Below are 18,777 nucleotides of genomic sequence, written 5' to 3' on the forward strand. Positions count from 1 at the left end.
TAGCATGCAATAATAAGCGTCATAATTTTATTAATAAAAGTTGTCACATACATATCATTGGTATAAAACATACGCGTTATTTAAACAAAAATACATACAAGCTGTGAAGACAATGTTCACGATGGTATATATATTTTATTTATAAACTATAAATATAGCAAATTGGATCGATTTTTTCGTATGTAACAAGAGCAATGGAACTGAAACATATAATTACACGAATATATTATATCATTTAAAAGTGATTTTTTAGCTTTTCAAAAAATTTATGCGATTAGGTCTAAAAAATTTTTTAACATTCACGTTCATTATTGAATCAATTCTTTCGCTCATTAAATCTTCTAACTTGAAGAAAAAACTTCATCCGTATTTCTTTTTTAAATTATCACTCATAAATTACGTCATGGATTTGTGTTATACAAAAGTCGATTGAAACATCGAACCATACCATCACTTAAGAAATAACTTCAATTTGTGTCAGTCGAATCTTGGCGCCATTTTTGAGCTGCCTCTCGTCGGGCATCGGGTACTAATTGTGATTGCATACCACCTAAAACATTACTAGTCGCTTCTGTAGCTAAAATAATTGGCTTCACAACTGTTGGCGGTATTTGTCGTAATACACCTCCTACGGCACCAGAGACTCCTTTTTGCTCATGTTCTTCACTGGCTACACGTACCAATTGATTAGCTGTTTCTCCTAAACCCTGAAAAACATTCGAAATTAATTATATATAATTAATTTGATAATATGAAATGTGCAAAATTGTTTATAGTTTCAAATATATACGATACTTTACTTCTTTTACTAGCATATATGCATTAGCCATTCCTTCTCGAATATCTAATGGTTGACTATATCTTTTCCGACGTCCTTTTTGTCCTTTGTGTTTATGCCTTACGCTAGGCCCAGGACTGACCATATCATAAGCCGTTTCAGCTGTACTTTGTATAGCATGTATCAATCGAGAAGTCAGTTCCAAGGCTGCCATAGCAGTAGACGTCGTAAAACTATTTGCACCTCGTTGTAGTCCTCTAATAATTCTACCATCTTTTTGATATTGTTCAATAGGTAACCAGAATAAATCTCTTATTCCTTGAACTGTAACAACAAATCATTTCATTTATAATATAATATACAAAACAATAAACTTTAATAAAATATAAACTTACATAATTGAACCAATGAATGCATAGGACCTACACCACCAAGTAAACTTGGAAGTTGATTTTTCTTTATATCTTGTAACCATTCGGAAAGTAAAAATGTTACTAGTTTATCAAATCCTAGAAGTCCATGTCGATGTGTTAGTCTTTTCAGTCTTAATTCGGAGCAATTTAACTGCGCTAAACCCATTAGAAGTCCTGCTAACGGTCCATGAGTCAGATCTACACGTTTTCCATGATAATCTAATCTAACAAGGACTTCAGGAGAAAATATCACACTCCTATAAATAAATTAAATAAATCAAATTTTTATATACAATATATTAATAGAATATATTGCTTATGATATATAGAATATTTTGCTTTATATTTGAATATTATTTATAAGTTTATTTATATTAAATAATTAATTTACCTAAAATATATTGGTTGACAATCTTCATGTACTTCATGCGTCGGTTTCGCTTTCACATTGTTTTCCTTAATCATCAATTCGTCTTCCAAGAGTATTAATAAATTCGGATCTATGGTATCATTCTGCGATGTATTCGTTGGCATCGATGCATTAGGCGTGGACTCGTTCACACTCATAACTGGTGGATGATGCGTTGGTGTTCCTTGCTTGGATACTGGAGAGGATTGTGGATTATTAGGTACATTACAGTTCTCTTGAGCGTGTTTCGTACCATTACCCAATTCATTGAAGAATTCTATCAAAAACAATAGGCTATCCTGATCTATATTTAATCGTAACGGCAGTAGACTGAGTTTTAAACAACATTCTTGAGCACTTAATCTTGGATCTGGTCTAACATGGACCGCTTTCATGGCAAACATATTCGCATGAGACTGTTTCGGTCTCGCTTCACTACTATATTGATACAAGAATTTGTTAATGTGCGAAGATGCTAATCTGTCTCTAATTTCTATTTCGTTTACTAATAGTATTTGTCTTGCTGCTTCTGTTGTATTTTCTGGATAGACTTCGTGTTGAAAGCGCACTTTATTTAACTGAAGCTCCATTAAGATATCATGGCGACGGCTAGGACCTCCCATTACTTGCCAATCTGTTATTTCTTTACATTTTTCACGTGGTGAATTCGGTGCACTTCCAAAATGTATTTCATTTGAATTAGATTTATTGAAAGTTACACCATCCCACCATGGTGATCTGGTTCTATAAATATAAACATAAACATAAACATAAACATAAACATAAACATAAACATAAACATAAACATAATATATAATGTAATTTCATATAAATTATTCATATAAAATTATATATTTGATTTATATACAATAAAACTTACTTATCCTGAGGTGCGATGTTAGGACGAATTGTATTGTCATTAATAATGACTTGTTTTTTAGATGTTATTGGTGCTTCGAAATCTTTTCCTCCATACATATGCCAGATCAAAGTCATTTCACAAAGAGTGTACCTTAAAATAGGAGCAGGGAAATGTCTTGGTGCTTTAAGTAAATCAGTTTTGCCAAGTGGAACTGAGAAATGATTATCTATTATCCTTAAAGATTCTTGACACAGCCAACGAATTTCTGGTACGCCATGTCTGGGCATAATTCCTGTACCCGCTTCTTCTCCTAATATACAAAAATCTTCGTTTGAATCCTCAGCTTCTGTATCACATTCTGTCTTCGTACATTGCTCAGGATTTTTATACATTTCAGGTACTGCCTGTGAAGCAGGACGAGATTCGTCGGGAAAGAAAAATACTTCTACTTGATTTTCAGTTACTAATGTATTGCCGTCTATATTTGAAGACATTCCTGTGTCATGTAATTGTATCGATTATTCATAATCGACATTTATTTGGATATTAAATCTCTTATATTATTCAATATTACCTTTTACTGTTTCTTCCATTGCTTCTTTCATTAAATTATTAACACGTTCAACTTGACTTTTACTCAAAGTATTAACACACTCATCGCCAAGAAGACTTTCTTCTTCGCCAGAACTTGGTACCGTAATGTTTCCGATAGTTTCTATGTTTGACGAAAGATCTCCATCATTAGCAAAATATGTTAACAACTGAATAAGAGCACGTCCAGAATCGGAACATGTTCGAACATGCAATACATTGTTGCTTGCCCTTAAATCAACTCTAGGTGCACCGCCGCACATCTTATCGTTCAATCTTAATGATAATTCGAACAATCCTACATCCATTACACATACAAAATCCCGTTTTAAATCTACATTTTTTCCTAATTTATTAGATATGAACAAGGCAATATCTTCTGCTATAAAACGTAATGTCGAAGTATTTGTATGTGCTGCAATATTACTGGAAACACTAAAATTACCAAGAGTTACCATCGATCTCAATGGTAAATGAATTGGTCTGAAATAATACAAATTTTTTTATTATATTATTATGTTTTATAAGTAATATTTAAAAAAATAAAAACCTATAATCAACTGCACAATCCCAAAGATGTAAATGTAATTCCGTTAATATTCCTGGCGCAGAATATCCAGCAACTGGATGATCGGCTACATCCAAACAATCTGTTAATTGTGTAAACCATGATGTACCAGTGTTAAACATTCTATGTCTCAATGTAGCATTTGATATACCCACTGCCACTCTGAAAGTCTATTTCAAAATAATTTACGATTTATTTAATTAAATGGTAGCATAATATTTTTATTTGAAATTTTTAAAACAAACTTTAATACGGTGCGTTTGATGAGCAGCTTGTATTCTAATAGCGAGTAACACCATATCATCATTATTATTTGCTCCCATTACATTTAGATCACTTTTATATATAGAATGCTGACAATGTTTGGGAATGTCACTATTAATAGGTCTCAATGAAGGTGGTTGTGAAGGTGTCGTCATTAATCCACAATGATCCAAAGACATTTCTTTTATCATAGCGCAAACATAACTCAAATTTGAATTTCCTTTGTATGCGGTTACCGAAAATATAGTCGCATCATCTAATCGAATTATTAATTCGCCTTGTTGTCCGGGTATAACATTTTTTACAGAATCACGAGCAGGAGTATACATGCAAAGAAGGCCTTGATCTATATTCAAAAATAGTGCTAAATTGCTCTGACCATTCTTTGATACTTTATTTTGATGTTGCCTATAACTTTTATCGGCTGCAGAATGAAATATACCCTCCTCTGAGTCTGAATCAGAATCATATTGAACTCGACTTTTACATGTGCTAAATCTTAAAACAAAAAATTACATCTTTTTAATGGAATATAAAAATATTATATTATATGCTTTTAATACTATTCACCTAGGATAAACAGATTCTTGTAATAAGGTAGATGCCAAATCAAGACCTATATGATTTTCCATATGTGTACCATACTTTGGTCTTGGCGCTGATGGTTTCCATAAAAAAAGATCAGTGTTGAATCTATTATATAACAATTCATACAGATGTTTAGATGGTATTTGGACGGAAACACATGGAAAATTAATTTCTATTTGTATTCTAGAACTGCGAATGCCTTCATCTATAAATTCTAACATTTCTTCTCGATTTCCTGGTATAATCAACTCTTCGCCTTCTCTATTAAAATAATAAGATTAGATGTAATGTTATTTTTTAAGAAGTTAAAAAATATTAATTCAACTTTGAACTAAACCTTTGTTCTGAATCATCCTTATCACCCTGTAAATGTGGTTTGGAATGAGGCGTATCAGATTCATGAATAATTCGTTTTGAGCTGAACGGAGACGGCTGATGTTTAGGCGCATTTTCTAAAGTTTCATCAAAACTAGAATCAGGTTCTCCTTCGGAACTATCTTCTAGTTGATCGTTCAAACGTTGTGGATAAATTGTAATAACTATTCTAGCCCAATCAAATCCTTCATTATCTTGTTGACATGTTGCATTATCTTTTTCGTGAGTTGTAACTTTGCCTATGTTCAATGGTATATCCGTTTCCGTTTCTGCATACGAAAATAGTAATTTTCGGAATTGAATTTCAAAATGCTTTTTTACAGAATGCGGATGATTCTTGGAAAAAATTTTCTTAGAAAAAATTAAATGCGGGCAAAAATGAATTTGTGCATCTGTCATTTTTAAAATCATATAATCTGTTCTCACAGATCTCTTCCACCACGGTGCCCGATTCATATCGTGTAACGGTCTCAAATCTGGTATTGGAAACCTATTTTTAAATTATTGAAATATTTTATATTCAATTCAGTATTTTTATTTTTGTATATATATATTGTATAAGTTACCTTAATTTTATTGTACATTGTGATGAGGATATGTTTATAACAGCAGCAAAATCTGATAAGGTAGGATTTTCTATGGCTTGATAAAATAAAGTTTGTTGATTCTAAAAATGAAATAGTGAGAAAATAATGAAAACTATACATACTTTGACATAATACACAATACATAATTATATAATAAAAATTGATAACTTACGGTATTTTTATTATTAGATACAGGATTACAAACGCAAATAGGTTGCGGATTAAGAAGAGCACATATTCTATCTACAATAGTTATATCCACTTCACTTTTGTAAGGTTCCAATTCAATACTAAAAAAAAAAAAAAAAATGTGAGATAAAGAGATGTCATATCAATTATATTTTATATATATATATATACATATATACATATATACATACACACATATACATACTTACTCAATTTTTGTCTTTGGATTTGCACATTTTACTAATTGTGCATATCCTGTATTTTGAATATCTTCTACATATTTAAATTTCATTTTAAAATCCGTTTTATTAGTGAAACCAAAATTTGTTGAATTTTCTTTTGGAAAAGTAAGTAACTCTACAAATTCTGATGATGGAGTACCATTTGTTTCAGAATTATTTGAGTCAACTAAACATTCAACAATTTCTAAGCTAGCTAAAGTGAGTGTTCCTGATACAACAGATAATAAACAAACATTTTTTTCTCTTCCTTCAATTACTAATGGCGCAGCGAGTAATCTATAATGAATAAAAATTTAAAAATTAATTATTCTTTAATATTATACATATATTTATTATAAATACCTAATATGACTTAAATGACAAGCATCCAAAAGTATTTTTGATGCTTTATCGAAATCTTTGTTCCCATATCCTCCAACTGCAAATATTCCTAATTGCTTGAAAAATTCATCAGCCGAATTTTTCATTTGATATATACTAGAAGATGTTAAACCACCTTCTTCTACACATGTGGTCAGTATGTCTTCATGTAATAGAATTATAGCTATAGAAGATACTCTCACATGAAAATGAGATGTTTCTGCAGATGGGCTATTATCTACACTATGTCTGTGTTTTTGTTGCTTTGGTAAATTCGTTGCAGAATTTTTTAAACTAATACTACTAGATAATATACTCCCATCCATACTAATATTATTGCTTGTAATTGAATCACTCATTGAAGTAGAACCTGGTAATCGCATTGGTAAAAATTCATCTTTGTTATCAGACTCATCTAAAGATGCTGTTGACCAACCTTGTGTATGCCTTAGATCCTATTAGAAACTTTGATTTAATTTATTATATTTTATTGAAGTTTTGTGAACTTTACGAAAATGTGCATATATATATATATATATATATACCATAGAACGTAATCCTTGAGATGGATGTATTTGATGAATAAGTTCTCGTTCTACACGATTAAAATCGCTACCAGCCATAGGCTTTTCAGTACAAGTTCTTGGAGCAACATTACTAACATCTTCTGAATCAGGAGATGCCAATCCATGTCCTAATTCCAATAATACATGTACTTGCCGTGGACTTAAAAATGAAGTGAATGATCCTAAGGTTATTTCTAATTCTACCTGAAATAATTAAATCACTTTCATTTTAAGCCAAATATATGTTATAATTTTACACTAACATTTTTTTTTATATTATATTTTTATATAAGAATTATATATTATTTATTTTTAATTAACTTTTACCTTTGGCCCTGACACACCTTCTCCTTGTTTTAATTTCAATCTTATTTCTTGTCTACCTGCTAACTTAGCAAACATTATAGGATTTGATTCACTTAAATTATTAATAATATTCCCTTCTGGAGAAGTTTGTATATTTTGAGTACTAGATACTTGCACAGAAGAAAAATGACAATCTGAATTCTGTAAAAAAAATATTTCAAACAAAATTCTTAATTTATATATTTTTACTAACTTTTAATAAAAGTTACTTTAGACTCTGGCGTAGAACCTCTGCTAGATGTTATAATGCTTCTAGAAAAAGTTCTTGCTCGAGATGGGAATTCATCTGTATGGAAGGTCACTCCTTCTAAATAAAATCGTTTTGTTGTGAATGCTGACACAACATATCCTTTTGTTGATTGACTAGGATCTAATGAAGTACTGCTTGGATCTAATCCAGCTTCATCTGAATATTCAAGATTTTTTATACACACTTCTATTGCAACTCCTGTCGAAGAATCCAGTGGCACATGTTCCAAACGTATAACAGTATCTATAAATCTTACTTTCACTCTACATAAAACTAAAAAAAAACGAATACATATATAATACATATATATAAAATTTTTAGTTATATACATATAATGCATTTTTAACAAATTTTTACTTGAATCTATTGTTTGTGCAAACAATTCTACTCCTTCTAATGGTTGTGAATTTCCAGCATATTTAGCATCTTCTTGTAAACATTCTTGTGCAAGTTGCATGCTAGATGTCATAGAACTCCACATAGATTCAAACATTGAAGTTCCACTTTTAACTCTTTGTCTAGGTTGAACTGTTAATCTCAAACTTGTTACTTCCACATAACTAGCTTCACTGAGCAAAGCTGACCATGGTATACTAACAGACATTTCTGATACAAAACCATCAACAAATTCTAATGGAAGATGTTGTTGCTCTCCTAATTCATTAAGAGCCTATTATGATAAAAAATTCATATGCATTATAAATTTTATTTTTTCTATTTTTTTAAATTATTATGTATAAAAAAATTATTTTACACATAATTCAAAATAATATGTTTATTTTTTTTAAACTAAAATAAAGACTAACAAAGAAATTTAAAACAAAGAAAATGATAATACCTGTACATCAAGGCTGACATTGGTTACACGACCAGTTCCATTGTATAGATCTACAGTGAGTTGGTCTAATGTCAATTTTTCTTCCAAGAATTGACCCAGATATCGTTGTAAAAGATACCTGCAAGCTCGTTTTTTGATCCCTTGAGACCAAGGAATACAACCCAACCAAGACATTTTATACCCACGTTTGACAATCTAATCTATAAAAGACATGGGATTTTTAAAAATAATTTTCTTCATACGTTTTGTATTAGGCCTGTTATTCGGGCACAATGTAGGAAAAACACGTGAATTCCATTTTTCTAACACGTGTCTACTTTGGTGCAATGATCCTTAACACAATACGGTGATTCGGATGTAACGGGGTTCTAGCTGCGTAATATTTTCCTTTGGATACACTACACGACATACATATACACATGCGTACACACATAGAATTCTGACTATCGGACAAACACTGAAATGAAACACTGGTGTCTCATTGACTGAAATCAGCTGACTATGACTATGAAAAGAGATGCACATATTTGTCTTTTCTAATAATCTTTCACTTTTCCGGTAGCGACTGAAATTCATTCTATATTTCTATCTTATATGATATCAAAATTTTATTAAGTTAAAGTATATATAGTTTTTATTTATTTATTATAATCAGTTTTATTTTTTATTTTTCAATAATAAATAATGTATTAAGATTCGAAAATAAAATTAAGTTATATATGATTTTTTGAATATTATTCATTAAAAAAATGTTTAAAAAATATTAATTTTATTGTTTATTATACATGCAAATTAATAAAAATACAAATTATTTTTATTAAAATATTACTATTAATTTTTAAAAATATGCTATTGAAATTTTTATAGCATATTTATGTAAAAAAAAAGGATTTTTATAAAAATGGTTTTTTATTAAAAAAATAGAGATTTTTTCTTATTACTTTTTTTTAAAATGTATATACGAATAATTTTTTAAACATGTAAAAGTATTAAATATTTATTTAGAATTTTTTTTATCTTTAATAATTTAAATTATTTACTAAATTTTTCATGTATATTAATGATATTTCATGAATGAATATTTTTATACAAAATTATATTTATAAAATATAATTTAATCGCTTAAATAAAATTGTTTAAAAATAATCAATGTTAAATGGAAGGTTTACTAGCCTGTATGTATCTATATTCATTGTAGTTTCTATAATATATATAATTTTTTTAAGAAGTTTAATTATATAGTAATTAAGAGATCTGTCTTTAAAATTATTTAATAGTATATTAGAAATTTATTAAGAATTATTTTTTCTATAATATACTGCGAATTTCATCAATTTTTATTTTATTATTTGAAAGATGGCACTAACCAACATTTTACTTCTTAGTCAAATATCTGGATATGTCGTAGCTCTTGTTTTATCACTTTGTATTATTATACCAATGAGTTTACATGAAGATGAATTTAGGTAATTGTTGTTTTAAATAAATAAATAAATATTTTAAGGCACATAGAAAGTAGTATTAAAATTTATGTAAAAAAATATATCTATTTAATATTTGTTTACAGAGGACATTGTCTATTATTTTCAACAGGAACTTGGCAAGAATCAGATGGTCAATTTATAGTAAATTGGGCTTCACAAGCTTATTGTAATTATACAATATTTGTTGGTTTGATATTATTATTAACATCAGCAATACAAATTTATCGACTTTCTTTACTTATGTATCGTGGAGAAGACAGCTCCTTTTTATCTGCATTCATAGATGTTGTTAGTTCAATATTTCTCACAACAATAACTTTAATTGCTGCAATTATTATTACACTTGGATTTATGACTTGGTGTCAATGTATGACTAAAAGATTTCCATCTTGTGAATTAGCAGCTGGGAATGATATTGATAAAGCTGATGGTATAGATACATCTGGTTTTCATATTGAATTGGGTGCAGTTCAATTTGGTACTTGGACGAGTTTATCTATTTGGGTTGGTCTATCAGTGTTTGCAGTATTAAAATTATTGCGATATCATCAATTAGAAAATATGAAAGTTTCAATGTACAGAGAAAGACAAAGATTAATAGAGGCAGCTAGAAATAATGAAATACAAGAATCAACTTAAAAATATGATTATGTGACATATTTAAACTTTAAAATAATATTTTATTCTTACTTTTTAGAAAAATATTTATATTCAATGAAATTAATTTTAAACGCACACTTTGTAATTAATATGACTTAATATGATTACTAGTCTATTAAAAAAAATTGAAAAATTATATTTATCAAAATTAAGAAATTAAGAAATTATAGTGTTGAATTGAATATAATTTGTGATTAAAAGAAATAATTTATTGTATACATTTTTATCTTTATACATATCAAGACTGTATAAAACTACAATTTATAGTCTATAACTAGTATAGTTATCTAACATAGTATTAGAATTTAAATTCAGTATCTTTAATTTAAAATTAATATATATTTAATTTAAATAATATTAATGATATATATTTAATATAATATTTTATTATATTAGTGTATAATATTTTTATCTAATTGTATATAATATGTCAGAACAATATAAATTATAATAGTTATACATTTATAAAAAAAATATATTAAAAAATATAGCATAATGATGTAAATTGATATTATGATTATAGATATTTGAAATCACATCTTATGAATATGCAAAATAAAAATTTTATGTTATAAGCAAATATAAATATAATAATAACTCATAAATATAATAATAATAATATTTTGTAAATATGTTAATACATTATTATATCATTATTATAAAAGTATATCAAAATTTATTATATAAAAAAACTCAAATGAATAAATATCTTTTTATATAAAAAATAAAAATTTATTACAGATTTATTAATTAGGAATATTTCTTATTTTTTTGCATATTCCAAGTATATCTCTACGACTTCCAACAGGACATTGTTTAGGTATTTCGATTATTATAAATGGTTCAATTTCTGATATACATTCTAATTCAAATGTAATTGTATTTACATCTATTACTTTATTAGGAGCACAGGGTCCACCTGTAGTTCTTAAAAAATAACATGTGTTATTATATTGTACTATACCATCCTGCAGGCAAGGATTTCTTATACATTTTGCTATAATTTCATTTTTAGGAAGCACAACATAATGTTGTGATGCACATGGTCCTTGTCTATATGCTTCATGACAACTATTATTCAATGGAAAATATAGAAATCCAGGTTTACAATCACATATCCTTATATTTCCAGGTCCAGGATAAAGAAGCATATTTTTGGAACATGAGTCTGGTATAAATATTGAATTATGTTCTGTTATCTAATTAAAAAAATTTTTTTTTTCAAAAAATTTTTTAAAATTATTTTTGCGATTAAATTAATTTTTTTACCGTCTCAGTGTTGCTGTTTACGTGATATGTTTCTTCATCACTTGGAAAAACAATATCCTGACAAGATATTACATAATTTCGAATTATTAATATAATATTAAAAACTAACCACTTCATTTTGTATGACACTACAAAATTGTAAATTTTTTAAAAATTGAAAGAAATATTTAATTATATTCAATATATTTAATTATGTTAATAATAAATAATAAGTTATTGAAATTTTTATTAAGAAATAATATAAAGTTATATTATTAAACTCTTTATTTTTAAGTATTTATTCTTTGTTTGAGTATTATTGAAAATAATAATTAAAGATATTGATGACTGTTTCTTTGAGTGATCTGATGACCCTGGTGATTTATAAAACATAATTAAAAAATACAAATCAATTAACCAATCAACATTAAGCATATGCTATTTTTTAAAATTACACTCCCACTATCTTCCCATCAGTTATATAAATGCATATCTTTAAAAAAAAATTATTAATACAAAATTAATATTATTTTTTATTTATTTTATAAATATGAATTTATTAATAACAAATTAATATTATTTTATAATTCAGGAATATTTAATATTTAATCATCTAAATATGGATCAAAATTTATTTTTATATCATTAACACTTGATAAAAATGAACTTTGTTTAAATTCTGGCCAAGATTTAAAATCCATATAAAGATCAAAAATTTCATTTACATTTAATTGACGAAATTCAGTAAATATATTATAATTTTTTTCTTTTATTAATCTTATGCCACATCCAGGAATTATTTTCCTGAAAAAATTTTAATAGAAAAGATATTTATATATTAATATATTTTAATAGAAATTTTGAACAAATATTAATCTAATACTCTAAATAATACTCTAATTTATACTCACTCCAAAGTTGGTATTATTTTTGATGAAGGTTTATATAAATTATGTCGAATAAAATGCCAAAAATTGATTATATTTTCTTTTTCACCAAATAATGTAAAAATATCAGGTTTTGGTTCTAATTTAACAACATAATATAAATTAGTATCAATTTCTACATGTTTATAATTTTTCCTTAATTTTCTTTTTTTTTGCCATGGTAAAAATCCTTTTCTATCTAATGTTCCAAATACTTTATAATTAAATAATGTATTAAACATAACATAAGTAATTAAACTTCCTTTACCCTGATATGCCAATTTCTAAAAATACAATACATTGATAATTAATATAATAACTATTTCAATAATAATTATAGTTATTTGATTTATAATTAAGTAAAAAAATATTATCAAATGTTGCATATATTGAACATATAAAATGAATACTAACATGCCATATATATGGTGATAATGCAAAATAAAAAATTACTCTTCCATTTATCATAATGCCTGTTTGAAATATTATACTTAATATTATATGTCTTATAAACTGAGAATTAATTAATGTTCCAATTATTTGCATATAACTTTCTTCTTCCCATTTTCTTTTGGGTACATTATTAAATAATTCATTAAAATCTTTTAATTTATCAGGTATATATAATAGCTTGGATACTTTAAGAAAATTTGCTTTACTTATAATAATTCGATTAGGAAAGATTTTTTGTAAATTATATAATTCAGAATAAAATATGTTACGATTTTCATATAAATGTATACAGTTTACACCAGCTTCTAATAAATCTTTTGTTAATAAACCATATCCTGGATTTAATTCAACAACGTAAGACATATTTAACAATAAATCATCTTTAATTAATGTAGCAAACTTATTGCTTACTTTGTCATTTATTAAAAATGGATCTTTATTATTTATAGATAATTTTAAATAACGTTGTGTAATTTTCCATCTAAATATAGAATTAATATTTTGTAAATATTCAGAAAATAATGAAATTTGATTATCATTTTTTACAATATTTAAATAATTTATATTATTTGATGATTTTACATCATATGATAATTGCAAACTTGAATATGATATATATTTTTTTGTAAAATAAAAAATCACACTATTATATAACTTAGTAATTCGTAACATAAAGATTGATAATATTATTAATTTATCATATAATAATATTTTACTTATTATTTTGTCTTAAAATATAAATATTATATTTTAAAATATTTTAAGGTTATTCTTATACGTTTCATAATTTGACATAAAATTCGATGATAAAATTTGAAATTTACTTTAATAGATATATCAAATTATGTTAATATTTGAGAAAAAAAATATATATATAGTAATTATTACTTTTTATTTTTTATTATAATTAAAATTTATATACATGATTTTAAAACATGATACAAAATAATCAAATCTATAATACTAAAGTATAATAATGATTCTTTAATGATCTCTAAATATGATTTTAATTTATCATATATATTAATATCAGTATTTAATTAAATGTTTGAATTATTATCCGAATAGTGATGCAGTTCGTTATAATTGTTTATTAATTTTTTAATTGATCACATATTACGAATTATTAAGTAATTATTATTAATTTTTTATATAATTATAAATTTAATTTTTACGTTTTTTATTTTATGATTTTAAAAATAATGACATTATATTAAACAATATTAATTTTTTAATACATTCCTATATAACAGAATATATAACAGAAGAACTAATTTTATACTGTATATTTTAAATGTAATTTTTAAATCAAAATTTATATTTTTATTTGAAATAAAATTAAATATTTTCAGCATTTTTATTTAATTTTTTTTATACATTTATGATAGAAATTTATAAAAATGATGATTTCTTGAAATATTATAGTAATTGCTACCTAGAGATATAATTTAAAAAAATATTGATTGCATTTCATTTCATATGTTTATTAGAAATTTCATTTACATTGTTTTCAATATATATTTAATAAATATAAACATAAAGAAATTATTGTTATTTAACTTATTATACTATCAAAGAGTTAATATGTAGCTTTGGAAAGAACTTTATAATATTTTATTTTCTTGTATTACTTAATATAACCTTGAAAATATTACTTTCTAAGCTTTTTGCTTATAATTTTTTATAGTCTGTGATCTAGAATAATCATGTGTAAAATATATTTAAAGAATTGTGAGTGAAATATTTAATGATTCTTGTTAAGAAAAATAGTGTAAATATTTAATATCACAGAAATAAATTATAAAATGGCCCAAAGTGCTTGTTTATTATCTCGAATAATGGCCACTTCTGTATCTGCTACTGTAAGAGCAGGTAAAATCATAAGAGATGTTATGACTCATGGAAGTTTAAATATAGTAGAAAAAGGCAAAAATGATTTACAAACTGAAGCTGATCGTTGTGCTCAAAGGTGTATTATTGCTTCATTAAGCCAACAGTTTCCAAATATTACTATTATTGGTGAAGAAGAACCATCAAACTGTGATATACCATATGATTGGATTGTAACTGATGCAGATCAAGAAATGTTACAATTAAAATTACCAACCCATTTGGAAGATATAGATCCTAAGGATGTGTGTATTTGGGTAGATCCATTGGATGGTATTTATATATATTATTTATTTCAATTATATTATGCAAATATATTTTATTTTTAAAATATATTAAATCAAGTTAATATTTTTAGGAACATCAGAATATGCACAAGGTCTTGTAGAACATGTTACAGTATTAGTAGGAGTGGCAATTGGACATAGAGCAATTGGAGGTGTAATTCATCAACCATATTACAAAAACAAGGAGAATGAAATATTAGGACGTACTCTTTGGGGTATTAATGGTGTAGGATTTGGTGGGTTTGCACCAATTGCTCCACCACATGGAAAAATAATAGTTACAACCACAAGGTATAATTTTATTTTAAAATAATTAGTTAATTAAATTTTAAAGAGAAAATTATAAATATATATTTTTTCAGTTCACATTCAAACAGCAATGTTCAAGCAGCTATAAATGCTTTATCTCCTGATGAAGTTTTACATGTTGGTGGTGCTGGATATAAAGTAATTAGAATAATATAAAATTTTGCATGATTGAATTATTATCTTCTAAATAATTTTAATATTTTTATTTTTTTTCAATAGGTAATACTTTTAATGGAAGGGAAAGCTCATGCTTATGTATTTGCTAGTAATGGTTGTAAAAGATGGGATACTTGTGCCCCTGAAGCTATTCTTCATGCAATTGGTGGTACATTAACTGATATTTATGGAGAGTTCTATTCTTATAATGCAGAAACAACATATTCTAATGAAAGAGGTGTATTAGCTACTGCACCTGGTCAGAATCACCAATGGTATTTGAATAATATACCATACGAATTAAAGCAAAAATTAGAACAGTAATATATATAATTTTACAGAAAATATTTAATATATATTTAAATAGAAGATCAGATATCAAAATATTCTATTAATATGACTAGAATAGAAAACATGTAATTTTTTTTTATATTTCAAATTTTTTATGAAATGAACTAAAAAAATTATAAAATATTAGTAAAAAATCGATCATTGTTTATAAGAAATATGTTCTGATAGAAATTTTTGAATATTATTTTAGTAATTATTTATACTTATAACATCTTTTGAGCCTCTTTAAAACAAATATAAATATAAACAAAGAATATATTTAAATTGATGATACTTCATATTTTTTTGCTGATATTTTATAATTTTGATTTGAGTGTATCACGTAATACTCGACGCAAAATTTTTCCCGATGCAGTTCTTGGAACATTTTCAATGAATTTTATGCCACCTCGAAGTCGTTTATGACTCGATACTCGTTCTGTAATATATTTCATTAATTAAACAAAGAATTATTAATTAAATGATTAATAATTTACCATTTACGAATTTAATAATATCTTCCGCCGTTATATTAGATCCTTTTTGTTTAACAATAAAAGCAGTGGGTAGTTCTCCTGCTTCTTCATGTGGTAGTCCAATAACTGCTGCATCTTTAATTTCAGGACATGTTAATAATATTGCTTCTAATTCAGCAGGTGGAACTTGAAATCCCTTGTATTTAATGAGTTCTTTCATACGATCTACTATATAGAAATAACCCTGTTCATCATAATATCCTACATCTCCTGAATGTAACCAGCCATCTTTATCAATTGTTATTGCTGTAGCCTGTTCATTATCACAATATCCTTTCATTATTAAATCTCCTTTGAAGCATAATTCACCGATATTATGTGGTCCTAGAGGTTTACTTGATTTATCTCCATTGATTGGTATTACTTTTGCTAATTATAAGGAAAAGGTTCATAAAGATAAATAATTAATGTTCATAAAGATAAAATTTATAAAACAAATTTTTAGTATTTTACCTGCTATTCCTGGAACCAATGTTCCTACACTTTTATATTCTGTATTATTATCAGGTGAGTTCATAACAGCTAATGTAGTTTCTGTTAATCCATATCCTTGCTTTATTGTTGGTGCATTTAATCTTTTTGCAACCATTTTTGCAATTTCTTCGGATAGAGGTGCTGCACCACACCTAATAAAAGATATAAATGAATTTTTGATTTTTGATAAAATCAAATCAAATTCCTTTGATAAAAATCTTTTTCTATTAAAAATTTTTTTTGAATTTACCAAATCTCTTTAATGCTAGATAAATTGTATTTATCTACAATTGGATGTTTTGCTAAAAATACCATAAGTGGTGGTACAACAGTTATGTGCTCAATTTTGTACTTTTCTATGGCATGTAAGAACATTTTTTCTTCAAAACGCGGAAGAATAATACTTTTATTTCCAAAAATAAGTCCTACTAACATTACAGAAAAAGAATATACATGGAAAAAGGGCAATAAGGCTAAACTTGTTATATTGGTATTTAAAATATTAGGTGATACAGCTGCAAGATTTTTTATTACAGACAAAAAATTTTTATCTGTTAACATCACTCCTTTTGGCAATCCTGTAGTACCACTGGAACATGAAATAACTGCCACATGATCATTAACATTTACTGAACAGGCATGAAAGCTATTATCAATGATTATGTTTGATGTTAGACTGTTAATACTTGGTAATTTATTATTTGTAGATTCTGTTAATATTATAAGTTTTGGTAACCAGAATAATTGAGATGTAATTTTATATATGTTTTTTGCTCCAAATATTGATATAAAAATGTATTTTGGTTTGGATATATTTAATGCATGTTTTAATTCTCTTTCTGTATAAAGTGGATTCAATGGGCAAACAGTAACACCTAAATAAAATGCAGCACAAACTATTAGACAAAATTCTAGATTGTTTTCACTACATATAGCTATTCGATCATCTTTTCTTAATCCTTCTTTACTAAGAGCAATTGCTAATTTTCGACTAATTTCTAAAATTTCTTTAAATGTTTGTGTTTTTCCTGTATAAGCATCTATCTGAAAAAATTGAAGTTATTTTAACTGATATGAAGTAGATATATTATTTCTATATATAATTTTAATAAAAAGAAAAAAGATTATTACTTGTGCTATCCAAGAATCACGAATACTTAATTGATTTAAAATCAATTGTCCTAATGATATATTTTTAAATTTCACATCAGATAATGATGGTCCATATAAAATATTTTCTTCTTTCATATTGAATATTATTTTTTTTTATAGTTTATAACTACTGAAAAATCTATTTAATTTACTTTTTATTTAAAAAATTATATTTAATAAGCAAGTAATCTTATTTGAATAACTACACTAAAAAATAATTAAAATTTGCTTACCTAGTTATAGGAATAAAATTACAATTAAATTGAATTGAATATTTTTTAAAATAATATAATTACATTTATTTAAATTAAATGTATTTTTAATAGAAAATACAAAAAAAAAAAAATTATAATATTCAATATTATTTTATTAAATACATTTATCTATAACTATATTCGCTTTTTTTCGCACTTATCATGAGTAACTGACAAAATATGGGGAGTGGTAAAGTAAAATAATTATTTAATTTTTATATTAATCATTTTATATTTTTTTATCAAAATTTATACTTATAAATACAATATCAATAAATTTAATTAATTAAAATGTTATAAGAAACTAACTTTCTATACATCTAGCTTTATTATTATTTACAATTTAAATAAAGTAATCATCTATTATGACTA

General features: G+C 25.6%; 6 protein-coding genes across 11 annotated transcripts; 2 read left to right on the forward strand and 4 right to left on the reverse strand.

Moving 5' to 3' along the window:
- Positions 1-13: 13 nt before the first annotated feature.
- On the reverse strand, positions 14-8,794 carry LOC107994320 (autophagy-related protein 2 homolog B). Of its 2 annotated transcripts, XM_062075022.1 has the most exons (19): positions 8,247-8,794; positions 7,766-8,078; positions 7,368-7,681; positions 7,120-7,299; positions 6,772-6,996; positions 6,209-6,681; positions 5,834-6,142; positions 5,608-5,725; positions 5,415-5,515; positions 4,811-5,338; positions 4,456-4,734; positions 3,867-4,383; positions 3,604-3,791; positions 3,037-3,536; positions 2,481-2,958; positions 1,583-2,344; positions 1,174-1,448; positions 801-1,102; positions 14-707 (listed from the first exon to the last, which is right to left on the reverse strand). In XM_062075022.1, the coding sequence occupies exons 1-19, from the start codon at positions 8,418-8,420 to the stop codon at positions 468-470; spliced, it is 6,276 nt and encodes a 2,091-aa protein (XP_061931006.1). In that variant the 5' UTR covers positions 8,421-8,794; the 3' UTR covers positions 14-467. The 2 variants fall into 2 exon arrangements, with proteins under 2 accessions (XP_061931006.1, XP_061931007.1); XM_062075023.1 differs by lacking the exons at positions 7,766-8,078; positions 8,247-8,794 and having other exon boundaries at positions 7,352-7,479.
- A 611-nt stretch (positions 8,795-9,405) lies between these two features.
- Positions 9,406-11,121, forward strand: LOC107994377 (transmembrane protein 179). The gene is made up of 2 exons (XM_017051250.3): positions 9,406-9,712; positions 9,814-11,121. The coding sequence occupies exons 1-2, from the start codon at positions 9,603-9,605 to the stop codon at positions 10,367-10,369; spliced, it is 666 nt and encodes a 221-aa protein (XP_016906739.1). The 5' UTR covers positions 9,406-9,602; the 3' UTR covers positions 10,370-11,121.
- Positions 10,578-11,851, reverse strand: LOC107994378 (uncharacterized). Its single transcript, XM_017051251.3, has 2 exons — positions 11,660-11,851; positions 10,578-11,589 (listed from the first exon to the last, which is right to left on the reverse strand). Exons 1-2 carry the CDS (start codon positions 11,774-11,776, stop codon positions 11,137-11,139), a joined length of 570 nt encoding a protein of 189 aa, XP_016906740.1. The 5' UTR covers positions 11,777-11,851; the 3' UTR covers positions 10,578-11,136.
- A 307-nt stretch (positions 11,852-12,158) lies between these two features.
- LOC107994413 (dimethyladenosine transferase 2, mitochondrial) lies at positions 12,159-14,304 on the reverse strand. Of its 4 annotated transcripts, XM_062075059.1 has the most exons (5): positions 14,193-14,304; positions 13,429-13,498; positions 12,979-13,352; positions 12,550-12,848; positions 12,159-12,442 (listed from the first exon to the last, which is right to left on the reverse strand). In XM_062075059.1, the coding sequence occupies exons 3-5, from the start codon at positions 13,108-13,110 to the stop codon at positions 12,244-12,246; spliced, it is 630 nt and encodes a 209-aa protein (XP_061931043.1). In that variant the 5' UTR covers positions 13,111-13,352; positions 13,429-13,498; positions 14,193-14,304; the 3' UTR covers positions 12,159-12,243. The 4 variants fall into 4 exon arrangements, with proteins under 4 accessions (XP_061931043.1, XP_061931041.1, XP_061931042.1 ...); XM_062075057.1 differs by having other exon boundaries at positions 12,979-13,498; positions 14,193-14,297; XM_062075058.1 differs by lacking the exon at positions 14,193-14,304 and adding an exon at positions 13,906-13,977 and having other exon boundaries at positions 12,979-13,498.
- A 518-nt stretch (positions 14,305-14,822) lies between these two features.
- On the forward strand, positions 14,823-16,471 carry LOC107994414 (3'(2'),5'-bisphosphate nucleotidase 1). Its single transcript, XM_017051321.3, has 4 exons — positions 14,823-15,180; positions 15,266-15,485; positions 15,557-15,641; positions 15,723-16,471. The coding sequence occupies exons 1-4, from the start codon at positions 14,823-14,825 to the stop codon at positions 15,981-15,983; spliced, it is 924 nt and encodes a 307-aa protein (XP_016906810.1). The 3' UTR covers positions 15,984-16,471.
- Positions 15,521-18,592, reverse strand: LOC107994412 (luciferin 4-monooxygenase). Of its 2 annotated transcripts, XM_062075052.1 has the most exons (6): positions 18,385-18,592; positions 18,131-18,290; positions 17,250-18,043; positions 16,979-17,151; positions 16,487-16,894; positions 15,521-16,428 (listed from the first exon to the last, which is right to left on the reverse strand). In XM_062075052.1, exons 2-6 carry the CDS (start codon positions 18,245-18,247, stop codon positions 16,307-16,309), a joined length of 1,614 nt encoding a protein of 537 aa, XP_061931036.1. In that variant the 5' UTR covers positions 18,248-18,290; positions 18,385-18,592; the 3' UTR covers positions 15,521-16,306. The 2 variants fall into 2 exon arrangements, with proteins under 2 accessions (XP_061931036.1, XP_016906808.1); XM_017051319.3 differs by lacking the exon at positions 18,385-18,592 and having other exon boundaries at positions 18,131-18,318.
- Positions 18,593-18,777: the final 185 nt, after the last annotated feature.

This window comes from Apis cerana, linkage group LG5 (assembly GCF_029169275.1).
Source record: "Apis cerana isolate GH-2021 linkage group LG5, AcerK_1.0, whole genome shotgun sequence".
In the NCBI taxonomy this organism is placed as follows: Eukaryota; Metazoa; Arthropoda; class Insecta; order Hymenoptera; family Apidae; genus Apis; species Apis cerana.